The 25,255-nt window shown below is 35.4% G+C and overlaps 1 protein-coding gene and 1 long non-coding RNA gene across 6 annotated transcripts in view; one reads left to right on the top strand and one right to left on the bottom strand.

The window, feature by feature from the left end:
• LOC144560520 (putative laccase-9) overlaps positions 1-25,255 on the top strand; it is a 54,831-nt gene that overhangs the window by 15,203 nt on the left and 14,373 nt on the right. Inside the window, exons 2-6 of one of the 4 annotated variants that reach the window (XM_078309738.1) lie at positions 3,734-3,885; positions 3,960-4,333; positions 4,528-5,496; positions 5,741-5,908; positions 6,018-6,288. The exons of 2 other annotated variants lie outside the window; for them this stretch is intronic. In XM_078309738.1, coding sequence (XP_078165864.1) covers positions 3,734-3,885; positions 3,960-4,333; positions 4,528-5,496; positions 5,741-5,871 — 1,626 coding nt within the window. In that variant the 3' untranslated portion in view covers positions 5,872-5,908; positions 6,018-6,288. Of the gene's footprint in view, positions 1-3,733; positions 3,886-3,959; positions 4,334-4,527; positions 5,497-5,740; positions 5,909-6,017; positions 6,289-25,255 lie in introns of those variants that run through there. One more of the 4 variants, XM_078309739.1, reaches the window with a different exon arrangement.
• LOC144560960 (uncharacterized) lies at positions 11,151-13,279 on the bottom strand. 2 transcript variants are annotated; one of them, XR_013513522.1, is made up of 4 exons: positions 12,937-13,279; positions 12,058-12,175; positions 11,646-11,709; positions 11,151-11,461 (listed from the first exon to the last, which is right to left on the bottom strand). It is a non-coding gene; the product is annotated as an uncharacterized LOC144560960 (long non-coding RNA). The 2 variants fall into 2 exon arrangements; XR_013513521.1 differs by lacking the exon at positions 12,937-13,279 and having other exon boundaries at positions 12,058-12,843.

The raw sequence follows: 25,255 nt of genomic DNA, 5'->3' as shown, positions 1-25,255 counted from the left end.
AAATATAGGACTTGAGAAATATAACTTACTATAATTGAGAACTAGATTTTTGAACTTTGACTTTAATATACATTGTGGAACTAATTTAAAAACCGGACCGGAACTCATGATAGGCGGCCTAGACAGCAACTCGGGAGGAGCCAATTACTTGTGGAAAATTCTTTCCGAATTCTAACCACCCATGATAGACTTAGACCACCTTGATAATTAGCATCTGACATATGTGTTTTTATAAACTTTTATTTATATAAGCATGATAGGTCCAGACAGTAATTTTTCTTTCTCATATTTAATTTTTGTTAATTAATTATCTATAAATCATTCATTTTGTATTTGAATCCGTATTCGTAAGTTATCCACTTTGTATCCGTATTCATTTAAAGTAGATTTGGTTTTAAATTTTAATATTTGTTTACTATTTGTATTTTTATTTTTTCCCTCATTGAAAGACGGATACAAATTTAGTATTAGCATTATCCACTCCGAATTCGCTCTATTTTCACCTCTAGATTTATAAGGCACTATATTTGTATAAAAAGTGTGAATCGATCCTTACTATTGATTTATATCTTAGTTTTTAAAGTCTAAACAGTTGATCTGAATCACTTAAGATAATCTCTATATTAAAATGTACTTGGAGATTTTTTTTTTTTTTGACAAAAATGGGTATCCCCCACCAGTTTCTTATAAAAACATAGAATTTCAATTCTTACAAAAATCAATGAGGTAGACCTCATTGTGCAAAACATAGACAAACAGACTCCATACCAGTTTAGGAGATATTACAAAACAACTGCTAAGCAAATAGGTAAAAACTAATATCCATGAAAAATATTAAACTTCAATCATCAGTAGAAGCTGAAGAGTAGACCATATGAGAGTCATCAGAAAGTTGGGTAATTCTCTAGAAGAGATATCCATGGAGCTTGATTCAACCCTGTCTATCAAGAACTCTGAAAGGTACCCCCTTGCATGTCCAGGTTATTCTTCCCTTGTATCCAGAATTTGGCCATCCTCTATTGAATCTGGATTCATAAGAGGAACCATGCCTACCTGGGTTAGGTTACACACATTCATAGGCAAAATCAAGGTTAATTTAAAGTACGTTTCATCGTTTTTAACTTTACACCAAAAGGAAGATAAAGATATTATGCTTGAGCCTATACTAGCTATTGAGGGAATTGTTATATTTTCAAAACAAACTTTGTTTCTAGTTAACCACAAAGTCCAAAGTGTAGCTGCTCTAACTAACTCCACTAATAATTTATCTTTTAAAGAAATACAACAATCAATATACCAGAGGTCTTCAATTGTGTCACAATTAAAGCTAAAACCATTATGGTTGGCTATCCAAGACCAAATTGATTGTGCTATGTAACAGTTAACAAATAAATGATTAGTAGATTCAAATTCCCCACAAAATACATAGGATGTATTTCCTGTCCATCCCTTATTTAACAAATTTGCTTTGGTTAAGATCCTATCCTGTTTTAATAACCATAGAAAAACTTTAATTTTTAAAGGTATATTAGCCCTCCAAATTGTTGTAAAATACCTATTTTCATTCCCCGTACTCTAACCATTTGTATAAAGAGTGCACTGTAAATTGACCATTTGTATTCCATCTCCAAGTTATTAGATCAGGTGCTTCTATTGGAGTAAAGGAAACATTATTTCTTAGGTATTTCCATTCTACAAATAAGATTCCAGTAAACTGTCTATTGAATGTAATAGAGGTTTGGAGGTTTGTGGAGAATGCATTAGCTACAGAGATTGTTGGATTAGTTGAGGCTCTAAACAAGTTAGGGTAAGTACAGTATAAACTACATTCTCCGTGCCATCTATCCAACCAGAAGGATGTATCTTGACCATTTTGCACAATTCTATTAATTCCTAAATCAATAATTGTTCTAAGACTAATGATTCCCTTCTAGAAGTGAGAAGGTCTCTGAAAATCTAGACCTGAAGTACCATATTTAATAGACAAGAGTTTTCTTTCCATTGGCCTTTAACAGTAGGGTCTTTGAATCGATATCTCCATTTGGCTAATAGAGCGATATTCATTCTAGTAAGATTTAACACTCCTAAATCCCCTTGATCTTTTCCTAAGCACACAAATTCCCAACTTTCGATCATGTAACATTTTTTTATGGAGATTATTTTGTTATTTTGTTATTTTGAACTCTTCGAATCAATTGTTTGAACTTTTTAAGCGGATATATAATTAATTCATAGCATGGTGCCGTTTCAAATTTTGTAATGTACCGTAGCCACACTCATGTCATCTTATCGTGCAGGTTGCATTCTTTGATGTTGTTTGATACCTCTTAAAAAACCATGTTCCTTGCTCATTTTTTTATCCCTTTTCTTTTTTATATATTATTTTGTTGTTGCCATAGTGTGATCTAAGAACAGACTTGATAGCTACTAGCTCACTCAGATAAAAAATTCATGTTTTTCTATAAATTGAAAATGATATTCCCCCAAGCATCCATCTCTGAACGTATTCAACTTCTAACTATTTTTTTCTGAATTCCCTCCAAACAAAAAAAAAATTCATCACTCATTATTTTCTCTGATCAATCTTATTTATTTTTTGCAATGATTTGTCAGTTATTTTTATGATTCTGAAACTACAAATGTTTTCTATTTAATTTTCTCTTTGAAATGAGATCAATGATGCAATACTTTCGACTTATATTCATATCGTTGTTATAAAGACTACACTTTGAACCTTTTAAAAAATTGCCCACTCTTTTTATATCTCCAACCAGTCTCGTCCATTTTTCCGACGATACGTTATAAATTTTGTGAATCTAAAACTCCCAACATCTTCTACTCGACTTTCTCTTTCAAATGAGACCCATAATGTGGTATTTTGAGTTATATTCGTGTTGTTGTTTTTTCTTTTCTTGATATGCTAGATTTAAAGATTTGCACACGTAGACTTGCACGTGCCAACTAGTGCCAGGTATAAATGAACTAGCTGTCTTTTAGAAGGTGGTCCTGATCAAATATATTTAGAGTAGGAGGATATAACCGGGGATTGAATCTGGGGGGACAGTTGTCAGGTTCCTACAAAACCTTAATTTTTGGTTCTCAGAAAAGTTTTTCCTGAGAAAAATTACAAATCATATTTTTCATAGTTCAGTGGTACAAATGTACAATTCAATCCATACGTACAAAAATATATTAGAAACCCGATTGAGAATTAGAATTATAAAAAGCTGTATGGAACCAATTCAAGGATTAATGAACTAATTTCTAAGCTTTTCTCTTGTTCTGCATCGCGGTGCAGCCATTATATATTTTCTTATTTACCTCAAATTCACTCATCTCTCTAACTTAATACTACATTTCAATTCGAATTCACAATCGCTACATCTCTGACCGTCACAAGATCAACACGAGTCAGACGAGTTTCTGGAAAAAAATCGCTCAGGCGAGAAAATTATTAGAAAACCGGCTCATCTTCATCCGATTCAGGCTTTGGTTTACAAAAAAACACAATTAAACAATAAAAACACTCCAGCGCTTCCCAAAGGAAACAATATGAACTTAAAAAAAAATAGTCAAATCTTCTATGCTTTTCTAGCAAGTATGCATCAGAAACCCATGTAGTGATTGGTACCAGTCCAAAATAAAATTTATTTACAGCAAAAGCAAACCATGAAGTGTAAACTTTTGTAACTTGATATATATATATACACTTTTTTGGTTTTTTCTTAAACAGATTCAAGAAGCTACTTACACCCGGCTCTGTCACACAAAGAACATTCTAACTGTCAATGGATCATATCCGGGACCCACTATCTCCGCTCGCAAAGGCGACATAGTCTATGTAAATGTCATTAACGGAGGGAACAAGAACATCACCATCCACTGGTACTATATATACAGACATAGTACATGCATAAAGAATATGTTATTTGCACTATTAATTCATCTAATTTCTATAGGCATGGCCTACACATGCCAAGGGACCCGTGGTCAGATGGACCGGAATACATTACTCAGTGCCCTATCCAGCCAAGAGCAAACTACACACAACGGATCCAATTTACGGATGAAGAAGGCACGCTCTGGTGGCACGCACATAGCGAATTTGATCGTGCTACTGTTCACGGTGCTATTGTTATTTACCCGAAGCTCGGAACCACCTTTCCCTTCCGCAAACCCCATAAAGAATTCACGCTGATTCTAGGAGAGTGGTGGAACAAAAACATAACAGATGTCTACGAAACTGCAGTTGTGTATGGCGGTTCGTTCGATCTGTCTGATGCCAACACCATCAATGGACAGCCTGGTGACTTCATGCCATGCTCATCAAATGGTAATTTATTGTTCCTGGTACAAGAACATGTTTAGTTATAATCCAAGTTTTTAATGCTTCATAAGATGGAGATTCTCTTTCACCATGTTTGTTACTTTATCAATTTAAACAAAAATTAGCAACCAAATTTATTATCTTTTTCAAATACATTGTGGTGTAACTAGATATATTTTTCACATTTATTTTTGTTGCAGACACTTTTAAGGTACAAGTCCAACAAGGCAAAATGTACCTCCTCCGTGTAATAAATGCAGCCATGGAAAATGAGTTCTTTTTTGCGGTTTCCGGCCACAATGTAACGGTGGTTGGAACCGATGGTAGCTATACGAAGCCTTACGTGAATGAATTTATCATGATCACCCCGGGCCAAACGATGGACCTTCTCTTATGGGCAAATCAATACCAAAACTTATCTTCCCCCTTCCGTTATTACATCATTGCGTCTCTATTCTTTGATGGAAGTTCTTTTGCCCCTAGAGATGCCAATAAGACTGTAGCTATTCTAGAATACAAAACAAATAATTCTGCGACATCAATAAGACCGGTTTACACCTCCACACCAAAATCCAATGATACTAAAGCAGCAGCCGCATTCACTAGCGGTCTTCGCTCGCTGGCCAACTCAGATGACCCAGCTGTGGTAACTCAAACTGTCGATGCCAAAATGTATATCACGTTATCTGTGAATGAAGCATTGTGCCCTAACAACTCATGCGCTGGTTCAAACGGTACTAGATTTGCTGCTGCTTTGAACAATGTTAGTTTCCAAAACCCGAAAATTGATGTGCTCGATGCATATTACTATTCTATCGCTGGTGTATACACCACTGACTTCCCTGACATACCATCACGCTTCTTCAATTTTACTGATGTCAGAGATCAAGCGGAGCTAAAATTTGTTGATAAATCGACAAAAGTGAAAGTGGTCGAGTATAACTCGACTGTAGAGATTGTGTTTCAGGATACTAACGTATTAGACACACAAGTTAACCATCCATTGCACTTGCACGGCTACAGCTTCTATGTCATTGGAAGTGGACACGGCGACTTCAACAACACAACAGATCCTCTGAGTTACAACTTGGTCGATCCACCATATCAGAGCACTTTGGGTGTGCCGATGAATGGTTGGGCAACTATCCGTTTTAGGGCAACTAATCCGGGTAAGTTTAATTTAATATCAAATTTATTGAATTTTTTTATTGATGTAATTTTGAATATCAAAGGTGTTACACAACTACAATGAGAACGGACTGTTTATCAATATTGGATTAGATAGTTGATCCAGACGAATTAAATAGCTTGACATAATTAATCAAATAGTAGATTAGTTACTGTTACAAATTGTTGTTTTGGGTGTTTTTCAGAAACTAATCCTCACATATTTTGGTTTCGCAATTAAATTAGGAGTTTGGTACATGCACTGTCACTATGAAACACACGCAATCTGGGGAATGGATCTTGTGTTTATTGTAAAGGATGGTAATAGTACTGAGGCAACAATGTTGCCTCCCCCTGCTGACAAGCCTCCTTGCTGATTTTACTCAAGCATTGTATTCTTCTTTTTTTTCAAAGGTGAGTTTGCACTAATTAATATATTATATATTGTTGAGTAAAATATCTTTTCCTTGTTAAAATTGCGATTTGATTTTAACTTGTTATACATTTGTAAATTGATAAACAGATGAATAAAGATAATATAGGAAAACGACAGTGGGGTATAAGCCGGATTGAGCAACAAGGAGATCCAAATTTTAAAGGTGTAAAGAGTTGTCACAAAAAAATAAATCAGAAATTAAGTAGAGTTTATTGTCACTTGAGCTTCTTTTCCTTGTACTCTGAGCTTGTAGTAATTAATTTTAGTTTATTTACTTGGATGGTACACAATATCCATTGATGAATTGTTTCCAGGCCCAAAATGGAACTCAAGTAATTGGGCTTACAAGCAGAATTATCCTATGGAAGAAGAGTAAGACTACTCTACTCTGCAAAGCAAAGAGGCTCTTGTGCTTTGCATTTTGGTTCGTTAGATCTCCTTCAAGATTCGTGCAATATCAATCTGATCAGATCAGTGAATTTTTGCTAGAAATTAAATGGAGGCGGAACTGGACCCTCCAGTTAAAATCTTTCGGACCCCTCTTTCTTCCTCCCGACCTCTCCCTTTCTTTCTCACGCAACCAGCGGCAACCACCAACAAAACCCCACGCCTTCTCTCACCCGACTCAGCGGCGACCAGCGAAACCCCCGCAGCTCTACCCTCCTTCTTCCACGCGACTCCCTCTCCTTCCCCCGCGGCACGCAAATGGTGTTCTAGCACCACCTAGGGTTTCGACGCCGGCGATTTCAAACCCTACTCTTTCGGCGCCACTGATCGGAAAATTGTACTCGTCTTTATTTTGAAGTGTCAATTTTCAGTGGCACTGTGTGGCTTGAATTAATTTTACTCTCTTTTTGTAATTTGAATGAAATCACTATGTGATTGTGATTTGCACTGTATGAATCAGTGACCACTCATGTTTTCAATTGCATAATATGTCACATGTACATTTTCTTGAAATTAATCTATTTGGTGTACGGGACCAGTTTGGTATCTGATGCAAAACATGGTACTGGTACAGTACCGGTTTGACCATAGTAAAAACACATGTTGTTGCTCGGGAAGCATTACAGATGTACAGTAGCAGTTTGATTCGTGGTTTGTTTTTTAATGTGCAGTTATAGTGGAGATTAATCCTCACAAGGTGTCATTACAAAAGCGAATAAGGGGCTACTGAAATGTCTCCATTAAATTTATCCATTTCTTGTTACTTCATTATGTATATTTGTGACATGTGCAATTTATAAGGATGATAGAACTTCATAGCTAGAAAGATTATGTTAAGTCTGGATTCTATTTGTTGTTTTGAAAGATAATGCTATTGTAATTTTTCTAATTTGTAACAAAATTGTCCTTTAGAACAACTCTTGTTGACCAAATTATTATATGAAAAAATTGTTATGGGAAATTGAATGCTGATGATATACATAAGTGTATGTATTTTACTTCTTTTTGTTTCTTTTCCTTTTTATAATGAGATAAAGGTTGTAATTCCTTATAATGTTTATGCAAAGAAATAGAAACAGGCTATATGTATAACTTGGAGCAAAGATGAAATATTAAGTGCTTTTGACAAGCTTCACACTGTGCTCCAGTAAATTTATTAAAATTTTGAAAGCCAATATGTATATGCACAAATTCATTGGATTGAAAGCAAAACCATTTATAGGGCATTATGAAAGCTAAAATTTGTATTCTGACTTGATGAAGAAGAATGAGTGCTCATATAAATTGCCAACATAAATTTCATATATATTTAAACAAACTTGGGCAAAATAGTACATTTTCAACATAAATTTCCATCATAAATTCTCACATTAAGTCTCACATTCAACATTTCCAAAACAACACAGTACCATGTCATAAAAAAAGCAAGCACTAGCTACTACATTAAACAAAACCCTTATTATCCACCCAATTGCAAACAGTTCTTGTGCTTAACCCAATTGCTGTTTCTTCTATGACAGTAGCTCCTGACAAAAAAAAAAGAAATTGAATTTAGAAATGCAAACGTTATGAAGCGATCTAAATACCTCAATTAAGTACTATCTTAATTAAATACCTCTTCCGATCTGAGGTGGCACATGCCTGTATGATGAATGTCGTAGAACAAACAAGTAGCAGCTTCTAGTTGTCTTGAAAACACAAAGGCAGGGCATGCAACAGAGTTCACTGCTCGTGTCATGGATGATCGGCATATAACATACAAGATTGACTTTGGTGCTTTGCAAAGTGCAACTTCTTAGAGATGTGAGCTAGAGAATTTGCTCTAGCCATTTAAATCTTAATTGTGGAACCCACCAGAGTCTGAGAGGCATTTGGATTTCTTTCAACAGAAGCAACATTGAGCTGTGGTCTACATTTAGAATCTGAGAAAACAATTAACCGTATACTGGAGGTGCTTGTTACACTAAGATTAAGAACCAAGATCATAAAATTTAGCTTAATTAATTATAATGTACTACTGCAAATCGAGCATCAATCAGGACAAGTACCTTTTCATTCCAAATTGAAAATCAACCAACTTCAGTTATTTTACTATAACTCCAAATCTACGTACGATCAATAAAGACAAAAGTAACCATGTAAATCGTTCCGTCCAATTTGAAAAAAAGTCTTTACTACAAAAGATACAAGTATACATACAGAGCCAAACAAACACAAACAGCACAAAGAAATTAAAATAGAAAATTTCAAGCTGCATTAGATCTTAATAGAATATTTCATGATTGTGCAAACTAAAACTACATGTCCTCGTTGGTATTATCTTACCACTGACCCATGCATAAAACACCTGCTGCATTTGCTCTGGAATATTTTCAGGGGAATATAAATATTTCTTACTCTGTGTTGCGAAATAGTCGGGCAGAGGTTTCCTCTTCCGATCGGTGGCGCCGAAAGAGTAGGGTTTGAAATCGCCGGGGTCGAAAACCTAGGTGGCCCTGGAACACTATTTGCGGGCCACGGGAGAAGGACAGGGAGTCGCGTGACAGAAGGAGGGGAGAGCCGCGGGGGTTTTGCTGGTCGCCGCTGGGTCGGGTGAGAGAAGGCGTGGGGTTTTGTTGGTGGTTGCCGCTGGTCGTGTGAGAAAGAAAGGGAGAGGTCGAGAGGAAGAAAGAGGGGTCGAAAAATTCACTGATCTGATCAGATTGATATTGCACGAATCTTAAAGGAGATCTAACGAACCAAAATGCAAAGCACAAGAGCCTCTTTGCTTTGCAAAGTAGAGTAGCCTTACTCATGCAAGAAATATCAGAGTGATAAAATACGAAAAAGTTTGACTACATGTAGTGCACTTGTCATATATTTCTTCTTATATTGCCTTTAATATTTCCGCAAAACTGACAGCCGCTGTCAGTATTTTGAAAAAAAAAAAAAATTCTGCAAAACCTTCGCTGTTTAGAGCGTACCACAAAATTCTCAATGGAGAATTCAAAAAAGATATATGTTTGTAATTGGTATTACCGTCGCACAAACGGACAAACTAGAAGAATAAGTATTTCTCGTAGAGTAGAACTAGGGTGTTCTTAAGCTCACCAAAGTGTTTGGTGAGCTTGACTCTGAAACCTGTCAAATCGGTTTCAAATGACGAATCCGAACCGTTGGAACCCGTCTATTTTACGTGTGATGCGTCTACATGTGAAATTTTTTAACTTTCGAATTAGTTTAGTATAAAGTCAATTGGTCAAAATTAGAAGGTTAATAAATTAATTTTAGTGCATTCATTTTTTGAACATGTTTTGACCGCTTGACTTTATACTAAACTAATTCGAAAGTTCCAAAATTTCACATGTAGACGCATTACACGTAAAATAGGCGGGTTCCAACGGTTCGGATTCGTCATTTGAAACCAATTTGATGGATTTTGGAGTCAAGCTCACCAAACACTTTGGTGAGCTTAAGAACACCCTAGTTCTACTCTTTCTCATATACATGTTATATATTCTTTTATCATATAAATAAACTTTATAAATTTAAAATGTATTTTTATTATTAAAGTCAATAAATTTGAATATACATACTTAACGTTTGTGTGATAAGTTATTAAAATTTAGGAGAGTTAATATTATATTATAAATTTTAGAAAGAAAAAATAATAATTTAAATAATTTTAAAAAATATACAGAAAATATACAGAAAAAATATACATAAAATATACATACAAAATATACATATAATTTCATTAATTTCACAATTATAAAGAAGAAGCAAGCAGCATCTCTTCTTTCATGTTATATGGAACACTACTACAAAAAAAATATATTTATATTGGTTGGAATCACGTTCCGCCATCGGCTTTCGAACCATTACATATCACCCCGATAGGAAATGTGTACCCATACGCCATTGGTACAAGCCATCGTTAACCTCGAACACCATCGTTAAGCTTGAACGCGATCGGTTAGAAATTAGGGACTGATAGCCGTTAAATATGCCGTTAAAATATAAACGCCATCGTTTTTTGGTGTTATTAGCCGTTAGCAAAAGTGTATTACACCATCGGATGTGTTTGAGTTAGTGTTTGCATGTCGTAGTTTGCCATCCTATTATTACTTTGGACCTTTGGTGATTTCTTTTTATATATTTAATTATATATGCCTATATTAGGGGTTAGCCTCCATTTATATAATATATGTATATATAATCTTTCTCTAGATCTATATATATATAGCACCAAATTGAATACAAAAATCATACAGCAAATTAAGCAAGATAGAAGACCAACAAACATATATAGAGAATAGTACAGCACTAAATTAACTCAAGTACCATCATTCACTAGTACAAAAAATACATTCACTGACTGTTGAAATACCCCTATGCCGACTGTTATAGCAGCGTCAGTAAAACCGACGCCAGTGAAGGTTTCTTTTACTGACTCGCTTAAAAACAGTCAGTGTTGATCATTAACACTGACTCTTTCCCAAATTAAAAATCTCCTCTGGTGCTAGCTTTGGGAAAGAGTCAGTGTACAGATCTTTTTACTGACTCGCTTTGGGAAAGAGTCAGTGTTGGTGCTCAACACTGACGCTTTGGGAAAGAGTCAGTGTTGATCACCAACACTGACTCTTTCCCAAAGCGTCGGTGTTGATATAAAATTTTTGGCATGGTTCTATTATATTTGGACTAGCCTCCATATTTTTGCTAGCCATATATATTACTATACGACAATCATTGACATTAAATAAAATATCATGCAAAATAATGTAGACAACATAATCAAAAGACAACGCAATTTAATAACATAACATATTGATTTACAAAAAATCACACTATAGCAAAATTTACATAACACATTAACAAAATATGCATTTGAAATAAACTGTAACAAAATATGCATTTCCTGTCAGAGCGACTCAGCTCTCTTTCTTCTTTGATATCACCTTTGCCTTGAAAAATCTCCTCTGGTGCTAGCATTGCCACATCCGAAACTGCAAATAGATCTCACCTAAATTAAAAATCTCCTCTGGTGCTAGCTTTATACCGGACGCCTGCCTTCCCATGCCGACCATCTTAAGTAAATCAAAGATCTGTACAAAGGTAGAACAAAACTTATAAATATTAAATAGTTATACAGGACATAACAAGAACTGTACACCTGGAAGTATTAGATGTGTCCCATGTTGTCCCTACATTTCTAACTCTAAACATAGTTGTAATATAAAATAGATTGTAATGAACAATGATCTGCAATTTTATTTTAGAAAAATGTACCTTCAACTTGCTGGGTCTTTGATGGGTTCAAAATACGTATTCAGGAACTACACTACCTCATGATCTGTACATTAAAAGAAATTAGTTTTAAAAAAAAACAATGATTAGTGCTGCATATGTCAATATTCATGCTTCTGGTGTGAGTTCAATTTTATATTTAAAAAAAAGGGGGAAGGATGGTACCATCTCGAGACAAAAAGCGAATCTAAGGTCCATCATGGTGGTCTCACATCATATCATATACAAAAGTGTAACTATTTTCACATTTATTGTAGCATATGTTCAATGACTGAAAGCTCATTATATATATGTCACTCCTAATTCCTTAAGTTAAATACTAATGGCACTACAATGTAAGTAATGGTATAGAGTATAGAGTATATACTAATAGCATATGTTAAATCCTGATAACCTTTTCTGGTTCACTTCGATAAATCTCTTTTAGCAGAGATGCTTCGTTTGGCCCATCCATGTAACAGGGTCGTCTTGAAAATCAAGTCAAAGGAAGTCCAAACACTGTGCTGCTGGTACTGTCTGCAAATCAGGCCTAAAAACACATCAAGACCCAAAAAAAAACCAATTTCTATTAGAAACAAAAACTAGACATTATAATGGATATTTAGAAACAAACCTCATGTCATTTGGATTTTTCTGAAATTTATTGTGACATTTCAAATTTCTAACTCTAAAAGGTAAAATATACTGGTAAATAACCTTGCTGTCCCAGAATATGCCCTTTATAAAATTACAAATTAAAAATAGATTTAGGTCTTCTAATTTTTTGAAACTTTTCGAGGATATAGCTTGTGCTTTCCTGAAACTTTTGGTACTGAGAACACCCAAATCAGAATTGTAGTCTGCCCTGTACAAATTTTACAAAAAAGGTCGTCAGCAAATAAAAACTGGTACTGGGCTGAAACTCTCCTCTTATAAAAGTTATTAGAAACCATGGCTAAAAAATACAGAAAAACATGAAATAAATCAAGGGTATAGGTTGCATCCTACTGAGAATTTTGGTATAAAGAACAAGAAATTTGGACTTATGGGCTGTCCTGTGCAAAAATCACAAGACAAGCAGGTTAAAAGACCAAAAATACCCTTCAGTTGTGTATTTCAGCAAAATGGAAGGAATAAGCACTGTAAAGGTCATGAGATAAATTGTATAAATCTTCATAAGAACAATATACACTAATGTGTAAGTCTCGAACTAACAAGGATTTACTTTAAGGCTATTTGTACTCAACTAAAATCTAGTTGCAAGATTGGCTCAATTGAAGAGTTTAAAATTGACTTGCCTCTGTATCGCAGCCATGTATGAAATCTCTGTACTTTGTTGTAAGCAATCGAACAGCCCTCTTTGCCTCTTCTATTTTATCGACCAGTAACACCTCATATACCTGCCGAAGCCTCTCACTTGAATTTTGAAGTGATTGTACGTAGGGGAAGGCGGAGAGGAGAGGCAGGGGAAAGCGGGGAGGCGGGGGTCTAGGGTTTCTATCGGGAGGAAGGGTCTAGGTCAGGTAAGGGGTCTAGGCGGGAGGAGTGTGAACTGGTGGTCGGGAGCGAATGCGTGATTGCGGGTGGTTTGTGCAAGGTGGAGGCGGAGAGCAAGGCAGAGGGGGAGAGAGCAAGGAGCTGAGGCAGGAGAGAGATAACAAGGCGGAGAAATTTAGAAGGAGATACATGCTTCGCGGTTTTTTTTTTTTTTTTTTTTTTTTTTTTTTTTTTTTTTTGCAAACATTCATGCCCGTAGGCCTTTATTACTTTACTCAAAATCACTTACATCAGGTTACAAAGATATCGTAGCTTAACCTGCCTAAACCAATTGCTCAAAACTTAAAAGTAGGATACATGTATCCAGTATAACCCTCTTCCAGTGCACTACCCCCCTTGGCTAAATAGTCAGCCATCACATTGTGGCTTCGACCAATATGTGTACACTCAAATTCATTCTCCTTTAGCAATCCCCAAATTTCATGTATCTCTTTATATGCTCTCCAATCAACATCTAGGGGAGGTTGTTGAGCCGTGCATGCCTGAGCTAGAGTCTGATTATCTGTGAAAAAAGTGCAAGATTGAAGCCCCATCCTTTTAACAAACAAGACTGCTTCCTTTAAGGCTACCGCTTCCGCTTGCAATGGACAGCATGCCGTACAAGGAGCTGCCCTGTAGCCTTTTAGCTCACCATCCTTCTCAAGCACAAAGCCAATACCCCCCCTCCATGGTGGCTTCCATGATCCATCAACCATGCACCTATAAACAGTAGCTATACCACCCTCTTGCACATTAACATTCTCTGCCCGAACCCCCTTTTTAACATGAGCTGAAGCCGCTATTCTAGTCTCTCTGCTTATTGAGTTCGTGATATCCACAAACCTTTCAAAAGTTGGAACTTTGCCCCCATAAACCTTCTCATTTCGGCATCTCCAAATAGCCCACGCAGTGTTTGCCATAGTTGTCCATGCCTCCTCCGATGAGTTTTCATAGAACCATGCAAAAATTGATGAGATATCATGAGGTAAACCTTCTGTGCGTAGTGCTAAAGGTCCAAGCAGCCAGCAGGCTCTTGCAAAAGGGCACCAGAACAGCATGTGCAGCACATCTTCATCCCCTTGATTACAAACCACGCATGTTGGTTCCCCTCTTGAAGTTCTAGTTGCTATAATTTTTGCCAGCGGCAAAGCCCCATGCATGAGCTTCCAAAGAAAAATTCTTATTCTAGGCAAAATAGAACCTTTCCTCCAAACCAACTTCCAAACCAAGTTACCTTGTACCCCCTGATTTATTTGAGAGATATGCTTGAAAGCCTTCTTTACTGAAAATGCTCCAGTTGTTGAGTCAGAGAAAATAAGGCGGTCCTCACATGCCCCTTCCCTTGGCGGTTTCACATTCGTCAGTATGTACAAGCAGTTTTGATGACCGTAGAACTGAATCAAAAGATCCACGTTCCATGTACCGGTCTCCTCCACCACCAAGTCCCTGACGCAAAGCTTTCTTTCAGCCGCTGTTCGCTCGGAGTTAATCACGGCACCTTCAAACCATGGCTGCATCAGCGCACTACACCTTCTTCCATCCCCTAAACTCCAAATTAATTTCGGAAACAGGCTTTCTCTTGCCGCCATAATTGCTCTCCAGCAGGAAGTACAGTTGTAAGTTCTTTTCGCAATCCACAACTCTGATCTCGGTAGGTATTTAGCACGGACAACTCTGATCAGCATTTTCCAATCAAAAATCATTTGGGGTGAATCCAATTAGAATTAAATTGAATTTAGAACAACCCACCTTAATTTATGCGAAATTCATATATGCAACATGCATGTAATGCTATCTAATTTGATGTTCATTTACACATCCATCTAAGCGACGGAATATAACGAGATCGTAAGGCAATAAACATTACACATTGGATCGAAGCTTACAATTGTTGGAACTCCAATTATTTTTTGTTTTTAAGGTTCCTGGTACTAACATGATCATTTTAAAATAAATTAGGAATTATTTGATTGCAGATCACCCGTTGATTATTCATAAGAAAATGAACGGTTCACAGTTATTAGCTCAATTTGTTTGAACAAATATTGATGAAATTATATGAAATTGATAATTACAAACATTATTTGGTCACAAGTTATGTATAAAAGTAGGAAATTTTTTTTTTTGGAATTTATTCATATTATTTGCTGTACAAAAATCATAAATTTCATCATCTGCTGATATTGCTACCCAACACTGACTGTTTTTTAAAGAGTCGGTATTGCTACTCAACACTGACGCTTTACAAAGAGTCAGTGTTTTCTAAAGAGTCAGTATTGCTACTCAACACTGACGCTTTACAAAGAGTCAGTGTTGGTACTAAACACTGACTGTTTTTCAAAAGAGTCAGTGTTGAGTACCAACACTGACTGTTTTTAAAGAGTCAGTATTGCTACTCAACACTGACGCTTTACAAAGAGTCAGTGTTGAGTACCAACACTGACTCTTTTTCAAAAGAGTCAGTGTTGGTGTTCAACACTGACTCTTTTTTGAAAAACAGTCAGTGTTGATAACCAACACTGACTGTTTATAAAGCGTCAGTGTTGAACAACAACGCTGACTGTTATTTAATAAAAGAGTCAGTGTAGTGTGAGCAATACTGATGCTTTGCTTAAAATAGTCGGTGATTAAGGGTCGGTGAAGGGTTTTTTTGTACTAGTGATTCATGAATACATATGTTCTATTGCAACCAATTAAGAGAATCCCCAGGACATACCAAATGGATCTTTCAAAACACAGCCATTAATTGTTATAGCTAGCTAGTACTCACAAAAATGTACATCATATATATGTACCCAAAGCTTTTATAAATAAATATCCTCCCCATAAAATAGAAGCTACCATTGGAAGAACTACCTGCACCATTGGACATGACCTCGTGCAATTCTGCATAAATGTATGAAAGGTGTGGTAGTGGAGAATGCATATTTAAATGAAAAAATATTAATAACAGTGCATTTATAATTAATTAAAAACTTATAATCAGTGCATGATAGAAACAAATTAGCATTCCTCTAAAAAATCACTTGCGATTTCACAGATGATGTAATCCAAATTCTTCATCACTTAGTATCCACACTTCCAGTCAAATACTTGCTGTGGGCCCTGAAAAAAATGTTAGAAAATAAAATTTAATTTTATTAGTGCAATTATGTTTAATCTTATTTTTCTTTTTTAAAAAGGGCCGAGGCCCGTGCCATTCATCATAAAACTATAATTACAGGATGAGTTATACCAAAACATATATGTTTAGATATGCAGTATCAAAAAACAATTAGATGTCATTTATAAACTACAAACCAACAAAGTAACTACATAATAAGCACAACAACCAAGCTATAAACCAAGCTTCTGTGAGTCTATAAACTCCAAAAGTACATATAATAAGGTAGCAATAACTAAGCCAAACAACAAGGGGCTAATGATGTAAACTAAGTACACCACAATTTCTATTGGCCTGCATGTACTGGTCAAGAGGTATAGTATCTACAAATACAACCATCTAGTGTTCAACTACCCTCTGTAGTGGGTGGGTAATTTTCAAAAAAATTATTGTGGGTGGCAATCTTTAGAAGAGATACAACATTTTGCCATGACTTTACCTCTACAACAAAGATTAAGATATGCTCATGGTGGTTAGTGCCATCTGCTGGAGCATATGGACCACTAGAAATTCAATTTTCTTTGATAATAAATGCATTCCCTCCATAAGGCAAATGATTTTACTAATTTTCTCTTTGTTGGATTATTTGCTAGGTAACAAAAAGAGACATGTGAGCAGTTTTACTCATCTTTGAATCCTTGAAGATATGGATATGGTGCCCATTCTACATACTAATCAGAAATTAAATGTAGAGTTTGGAATACCTTGATTTCCACTGTTTGGATCTCTGATGGAAGATATGAAGGAACGAGAAAATAACAAAGTATAATTCTGCATTTTAGTTTCTGTGAAGGAAGAGAGAGAGAGAGATATGCAGAATGAAAAGAATGAGCATTTCTTTGTCTACTATTCAAAATATATTCTGGACGGCTTCATAGAGAAAATGGTAATTATGTCAAAATGGAATGAAACTAATTTTCCAAGCCAGCTGTACGTCCATTTGTGAGAGAATTGAAATTTGGATTTTAATGCAAGATTATACATTTAGAAACTAGCTTTCTGTATGGGATCAAGAATTGTGCATAATGGTAAAATGCGTATACTTCTCTATTCGAACAATGATAATTAATGATTAATCAATTATTTCCTATGCGTGAATGGTTTACGCTTCAAATGAAATGCAATATTTTTTTTTTTGAGGGTCAGCCGGCGTAGCCGGTTAACAAATATATTGATAATAAAAATTTATTTACAAAGCCCTAACTATGTACATAAATAGAGAAACGCATTCGCTGTAAACTACACTACTGGTTATATGCTATGTATTTTCCTCTTGTCTACTGCTCCCCTCATGTAGCTAGAAGTGAACCTCTGTGGCGGCACTGTTGATGAGTACCGGGACTGGCCTAGATTCGTCACTAAAAGTGCGCCTGTTTCTCTCCTTCCATAATGCCCATGTCCTTGCTACCCATGTGAGGTCCCATCTTTGCCTTGTCAACTTGTCCAAAGGTTTCCTGCCCTCAAACCATACCTCTTCTATCGAGTTTCCTGTCGGTCTCCGGAGGTTAAACTGTGCAAGCAATCCTACCCATAATCTCGTGGCATAGGTGCATTCCCACAACATGTGGTCTCTAGTCTCTAAAGTTCCCCTTTCGCACATAACACATTCTGGGTCTACATTACAACCTCGCCCCATTAGTACCTCCCTTGTCATCAATTTGTCCCCCAGTAATAGCCAAAAGAAAACCCGCACTTTAGTTGGCACCTTCAATTTCCATAGCGTCTTTTGGTATCTACATCGGTACCCTCTATCGTGCATTGCTCTGTAGGCCGAAGAGCACGTGAATTCTCCCTTTGTATTCCAGCGCCAAGCCCATGCTCCCTTTTGAGTATCCCACCTGCACGATGCTGAGTAGAAATGTTTGAGTTGCACCAGGTCCTTAATGAAAAAGGACATTCCTTGTTGGAATTCCAAATCCCCTGGTTTTGTGGTCCCATAAATCGAGAGCATCATATTCGAAAATTTCCCCTGGCTCCCCATTCTCATATTCCACAGCCACTTCATCCGTAATGCCACATTTTGTCTATCCAGGTCAATGATCCCTAGCATTCCATTTATCTTCAGAGAACATACCCTTTCCCAATTGACCAAACAGTTTATCCCCCTGCACACTTCATTCCCCTTCCACAGAAAATTCCTTCTCATTCTGTCTATGTGCTTAAGCACTCCCTTTGGAATTCTGAGCACCTGCATGTAATGCAGTGGCATTGCGGAAAGTACTGAGTTGACCAGTGTAACTCTTCCCCCATATGATAGGATATTTGCCTGCCATCCTTGCAGTCTACCTTGGATAGCCTCCAACATCGGCTAGTAATGCAGTTTCCTCGGCTTCCTGATTGTCAGCGGCAATCCCAAGTATGTAATCGGTAGGTTGGATGGGTCACAAGCCAGGATGGTTTGTATTACCGTTACCAGGTGCTGTGGGGTTCCTACAGGGACGAAGGTGCTCTTGGATTTGTTAACTTTTAATCCCGAGAGGTTTTCATAAAGCGTCAACACCAGTGAGATTACTTTAAGAGTTTGTGGGTGTGCTTCGGCCACTATAACCGTGTCATCCGCAAATTGGATGGCCCTCGGGTATGCTACCACTGGTACTGCCATTGCCGGTGTCGCTTTCGTTAGGAAGTTTGTTAAAGCATCGGCCACGATGATTAACAGCATGGGAGACAGAGGGTCGCCCTGCCATAGTCCCCGCCGATGTGTAAATGACTGTGAGAGCGACCCATTCGCCTTTACTACCGAGGTAGAAGATTGTAGGATGTGGAGTACGAAGGATGTCCAGTTTAGCGGGAACCCTCTTTCAATTAGGAGGTTGACGAGAAAACACCAATCGACCGTATCGAATTCCTTCTCGAAGTCGACTTTGAATAGTACTGTTGGTACTTTGCTGGCATCATAAAACTTCACAAATTCTCGTGCCACCACAAATGATTTCGCAAGCGTCCTCCCCCTTACAAACCCCGTCTGTTCTTGGCTAATCAGTTTTGGTAATTTGTACTGCAGTCTGTTTGCCAGCACCTTCGTAATTATCTTCATGACCGTATTAATGACGTTGATCGGCCTGTAGTCCGTTACCTTGGACGGGTTTTGTTTTTTTGGGACCAGTATAATAGATGCCCTATTTAAGCAGTACAGGCTACATTTATTTGACTGGAAATCTCTGATTAGTCTCATGAGATCCTCTTTTATAATCGGCCAGAAATTCTTAAAAAATTCTACTGGTAGGCCATCCGGGCCAGAAGATTTACCATTTGGCATTTGGCTCACCGCTTGGTGTATTTCCTGCTCAGTATGAAATGCAATATTTAAATGACAACCAATTAATTTCTTAATTAAGCTGCACAAATGTCTCTTCAATTATTAAATGAAAGAAACAAAATAATTAGATTACATTACTTCTTTTGTACCACCAGAAAATTATGTTAATGTTGCATTCGGCAAAATTTAAATCTATTGTAGAATTCAATCATTACCTTTTATTTGTGAATAATCAAAATGATTTTTAACTCAGTGTTTTAGTTTAATGCGATAACATTGACATTGAAGTTAATATTCGTTTATTATGCAATTGAAATTTTGATATATATACTTTTAATATATGGAATATAATGTTGCCAAGTTTATAGTTTAGGGAATCTAAGAAAATAAAAGCTCTACACATATATAATCATTATTATATTATGATAAATTTTGTAACCATAATTAATAATAATAATTCATTTTTTCAAGACGTAATGGAACATTTTAGGAGCATATCACCAGAACATGATTGACCCTCAGTGAGGGGAAAAACATACCCTTTTGCAACAATGACTGGTCACTCACCATAGTTTATGCTGACAGTGCATTCTTACTCTCCTACATGCAGATGTAATGAAGCAGAAAATATTTGATTAAATTAGATGTCCATTGAATCAAATAAGAATTTGTTGAATTGTAAGGTAATGTGGACTTACCTCAATCAAGTCCGAGGGATGTTGACTTGCTACTTTTGGCTGAGCTACTTTTGACTTTGCTGATTTGGACTTTGCAGCTGCATGATATCTTGAATTGATAGAAATCTTTAAACAATATATATTCCAGTACATGCGTATGAATTGGTGTAATTTTATATGATTGACCCACATAGTTCGAAGGCCCCCATCAATTGCATATGCATATTAATCGATGTGCTAATTAATTGCATGCATGCAGGGTGTCCTGAATTGAATTTATATATAATTCAATTAATTATTATGACTCATATTTGTATATTATCATCCCTAATTACATGTGTGTGTGTGTGTATATAGGAACTGCCAACAACAGTTTTGCCGATAAGACTCCCACAATTTCACTGTTTCCATTTGTACGTATTCTTTTTCACAAATAGAAACTTGGATTATAAAGAGTTGTCCAAACTTGACAAAGCTCACAATAGTACAAGATGAGAATTGGTGATTAAGAACATGTATATTTTTCCATCTTGTATAATATATTGCTTCAATTCCCTGCATCAATTAATTAATTGTTGTAAGTTAAAGTAAATTAAGATCTACTTATCTATTGATTAATTGCTAATTTGTTACATTACTTTGAGGGAACATTGCCACTTGAGGATAAAGTTGTTCATTTACTAGCAACAATCCTAGAGAGGGTTCAAGCATCTCCAAGAACAAATCTGGAGATGGTTGAGGTCAAGTACTGGAGGTTTGATTTCATGGTGTGGCGAGTGATGCAACATCTGATGCTTGATATAGGAGAATTGAAATTTTTAGGAACTATCATGTAACGAATGGTTATTACGATCATCCATATAAGACGTATGATGGAGGAAATGATAGTTATAGTGTGTGGGATTGGGGAGTTGTACAGTTTGAATGTGCAGGACTCGACACTGTACATGTCGAGAAGAGCTTGTTGTTGTACTAGGTAGCTAGATATGTTTATGATCTAATTAATATATTTTGTATGGATTACATATGTTGCATGTACATGTATTTAATTTGTGCATGGATGTTGTATTTTGTGTATGCATGCATGAATATATGTTGCATGCATGAACATGAAATATTTCCAGCCTATATATATATATAGAGTAAGGCTACCATATATTGCAATGCATAGGTATTTTTGTACATTGGATTATTATCACGGGATTCAAAGTCTAAATGACCGATTCAAACCGATCATCTTGTTCTCCATATTAATATGTGTTTGAAGACCAAATTTTACATTTTTTGGAATTTTTTTTACTATTTATTAAGCCACTTTGAAATTCGCTGATCCAAAGGTGCCTTTTGATTTTACTGTTACCGTTGGATCAGCGATTTTCAAAGTGGCTTAATAAATAGTAAAAAAATTCCAAAAAATATAAAATTTGGTCTCCAAGCATATATTAATATGGAGAACAAGATGAACAGTTTGGATCGGTCATTTGAACTTTGAATCCGGTGATTTAAAGTCCAATGCACAGAAATGCCTATGCATTGCAATGTATGGTAGCCTTACTATATATATATTCATGAATGTTATGTACAATTAATATTTTCTTGAATTTGGCATGGGTACATGTATATATAGATATATGTTCCAGTGTTTTTGAAATTATAGCAATTAATGTTGAATGAAGAATCTGAATTAATTACATGCATTTGTGCATGCAATGTGTGTTATTATTGTTCTGTTAATGATTACAACACAAAAGATATTAATTAGGAGCAAGTTAATATTTAGTTAATTTTCTATTGAGTTGATATATCATGTACATGATATTAAATAATTATCTCATTATTTATAATTACACCAAGTTGACTAAGCTTGTGATAGTACAACATGAAAACTGTACAAGTTCTTAATTTTTCCTAATATTAATTATTTATTAATTATTGATATTTGTAATTAAAGATATTTTTGTTGTTTAATTATTATTGTTGGTTCATCTTTTTTTTTTAGTGTTCATCCAGGCCCAGTAGGTATGGAAATCAATTATTATGAACTTCATTAGTTTAACTTCGTCGACTTTAATTAGATATGTTTTAATTTAAACATTCATGAGTATTCTCTAGTAATTAATAAGATAGATAGTGATATATATATATATATATATATATATATATATATATATATATAGGATTTGGCTAATATGCTATTGGTTGCATAGAGGCCTCCTGTGCTACGGCTCAATATTCGAGTTTTTAAAATCCTAACAGTCGATCCGAACCGTTCATCTTGTTCTCCATATTAATATGTGTTTGGAGATCAAATTTTATATTTTTTTGGAAATTTTTTACTATTTGTTTTAGATTTATTGAATATTGCTGTTTTTTATGGTCCAGATTTGTCTGAAAAACAACGATTTTTCAATAAATCTAAAAAAAAGTAAAAAATTTCCAAAAAATGTAAAATTTGGTCTCCAAACACATATTAATATGGAGAACAAGATGAACGGTTCGGATCGACTGTTAGGATTTTAAAAACTCGAATATTGAGCCGTAGCACAGGAGGCCTCTATGCAACCAATAGCATATTAGCCAAATCCTATATATATATATATTACTCTCTTGGTTAATTACGAACTTTTATGTTAAAAAAATATAACACCAAAATTTCAATTGATATGGTTAATGATCATTAATTACATATTATTGAGTTGGGATTATGTATGTTATTCAATAATTATTTTCTTATAATGATAAAATTGGATATATATATATATAGTCATTAAATGTGTTTTTTGTAGTAGTAACACCATTAGTTAAATTGATATACCTGCATGACCAATATTTCAATTATTTAATTATCATAGGTGCCAATCAAAAATACAACATCGGTTCAGTAAGGATACCAGACAGTGTTGATCAACCCAAAAACCAACGGATCATGAAACAACTAGATGGTAAAGTAATCCCCTTAGTGTCATCGTCTGTTTAGCCAAACCGATGTAGATGAGTCGCCCAGTACTAACGATTTGTGAAATTCAACCGATGGCAAAGGAGGGGGTCCATCAATGCCATCAGTTTGTTATCCAGAACATACGGTAAAAAGTTCAACATAATTACAGCGCTGCCACTCGTGACAAGTGTCATCTTTGCGGAAACACATCCGATGGTAAAGAGGCGATGGAAAAAATAATTTGTAGTAGTGCTGGCTCAAAACCTTTTTAGGAAGAATCAAATCTGCGGTTTGTTTTCATGGTATCTGGAAGCAGCTGCTTGATTATTGCAGGAAATGGTATGATTCCAAATCTACCTTTCCCAAACAATAACTATTTACACCTTTTCAGGAAATTAAGAACCAATTCGTGTGTTATAAAATAAACAAAAAGTGCCAGGTGAATTACCTAATGAGAAATTTTTTGAGGAAAGAAAAGATTGTAGTAGCCCACAAATTTGAGAAGTATGAAACCTAGCTAGCTCAAAGTGTTTTTATTAGTTTATTTGTCCCCAAGAATTCATAGTTCACACTGAACTAATACACGGATTAATTAGTCTTTTTTTACTCTCATAAAGGAGACTTGTTCTAGATTTCCCTTTCAATTCAAATCTATAAAGACACATAAAACTATGTAGCCTCGCTATCTACCAATCGGAGCATGATAACCTAAAGGATCATCTTTTTGTAATAATAGCATGCTTCTGTATTTTTTTTCTTGTCTAACTTTATTAAAGAGGGTTCAGTGTAATATTTTATGTACTGGTATGACTACAATATGTATGCTTATCTACTGGTATGAATTGATGAGTATAATCAGTTTTTGTCTTGATTAATAAAAGTACCTAGTGTATTGCGGATCGATGTATAGTGACGTGTTCCGACTTATCGTATTTAGGTGTGCTCAGAACAAAGCCGTGATGTAACAAAATGTCAAAATTTCTGAACATACCGTGTCGTGCCGAAGTTGAACACCACACATTTAACAGCACAACACGATTTGGTACAATTTGTTTTGACGTACCATGCCAGTACTTAGACTTGTTGTGCCAATTTTGGTTTTAGATTTGTGTAATTTATTACATAAAAATTGTGTAAATGTTCAAAAAAATATGAAAAAAATATCTAGAAAGTCAGAATAAATTATATTAGTTTTAGATTTTTTTTAATATTTTGTAGTATATATTTTTGTGTTTTGAAACAAGATAAAAGTATGTTCAAAAATTTGAAAATTAGACGTGTTGTACCGTATCATATATGTATTGTATCCGTACCGTGCTGTAACCATGCCTTGAATTGTTGTCCTTAACATGTTGATTTAAAAAACAAAATCAGACACAACACGGTTTAGGCACGCCTAACAAGATGTGTTGTGTTATGCCATGTTCTTAAGGGCGGAGATCTATTGGTCCAGATTGACTTTGTCTCCCCTGAATTTTTTTTTTTCCCCTTGGAAAGTTTCATTTGTAATTTGAATTAAATTTAGAGTTAAAATTAAAATAAATTTCTTGAATTATGATTGGTAACTAGAATTATAAGTTATAATATCAGAAATTAAAAGTCAGAGCATTGGAAAACATAAGTCAAAGTATTGTTTTTTCATCAAGTATTCAATTAGTTGATGGGTTTAAATATAATTAGCTATTTAAACCCAATTAGTATTGTGCTAGCATGTCGTGCTTGGTAGCAGAAATCTAAAGGTTGTCAACCTCAAATATGTTGGGATGTATAGGTTATGTCAGGTTTGGTAGCAGATTTAATTATTTTCTTGTTTTAGGGTGGTTAATTTAAGGTGAAATTTAACTCTTTGAACCGTTGAATCTCTATATATTTCAAGTCAAATTTAACAACCACTCAAGGTATATATAGGTCTAGATGTCTACAGAATGTTAACCTCAGATATGAACAAATTATTTTAAAAAAAAAGGACGAACCAACAAACTATAATAAGTGACTTAACAGGAGCTTACAGCACGTGTATAAAAAATGCTGGGTCAAACC

Source organism: Carex rostrata, chromosome 10 (genome assembly GCF_964058835.1).
Source record: "Carex rostrata chromosome 10, lpCarRost1.2, whole genome shotgun sequence".
NCBI classification, from domain to species: Eukaryota; Viridiplantae; Streptophyta; class Magnoliopsida; order Poales; family Cyperaceae; genus Carex; species Carex rostrata.
The sequence above is the reverse complement of the archived record's forward strand: the minus strand, read 5'-3'. Positions and strand labels throughout refer to the sequence as shown.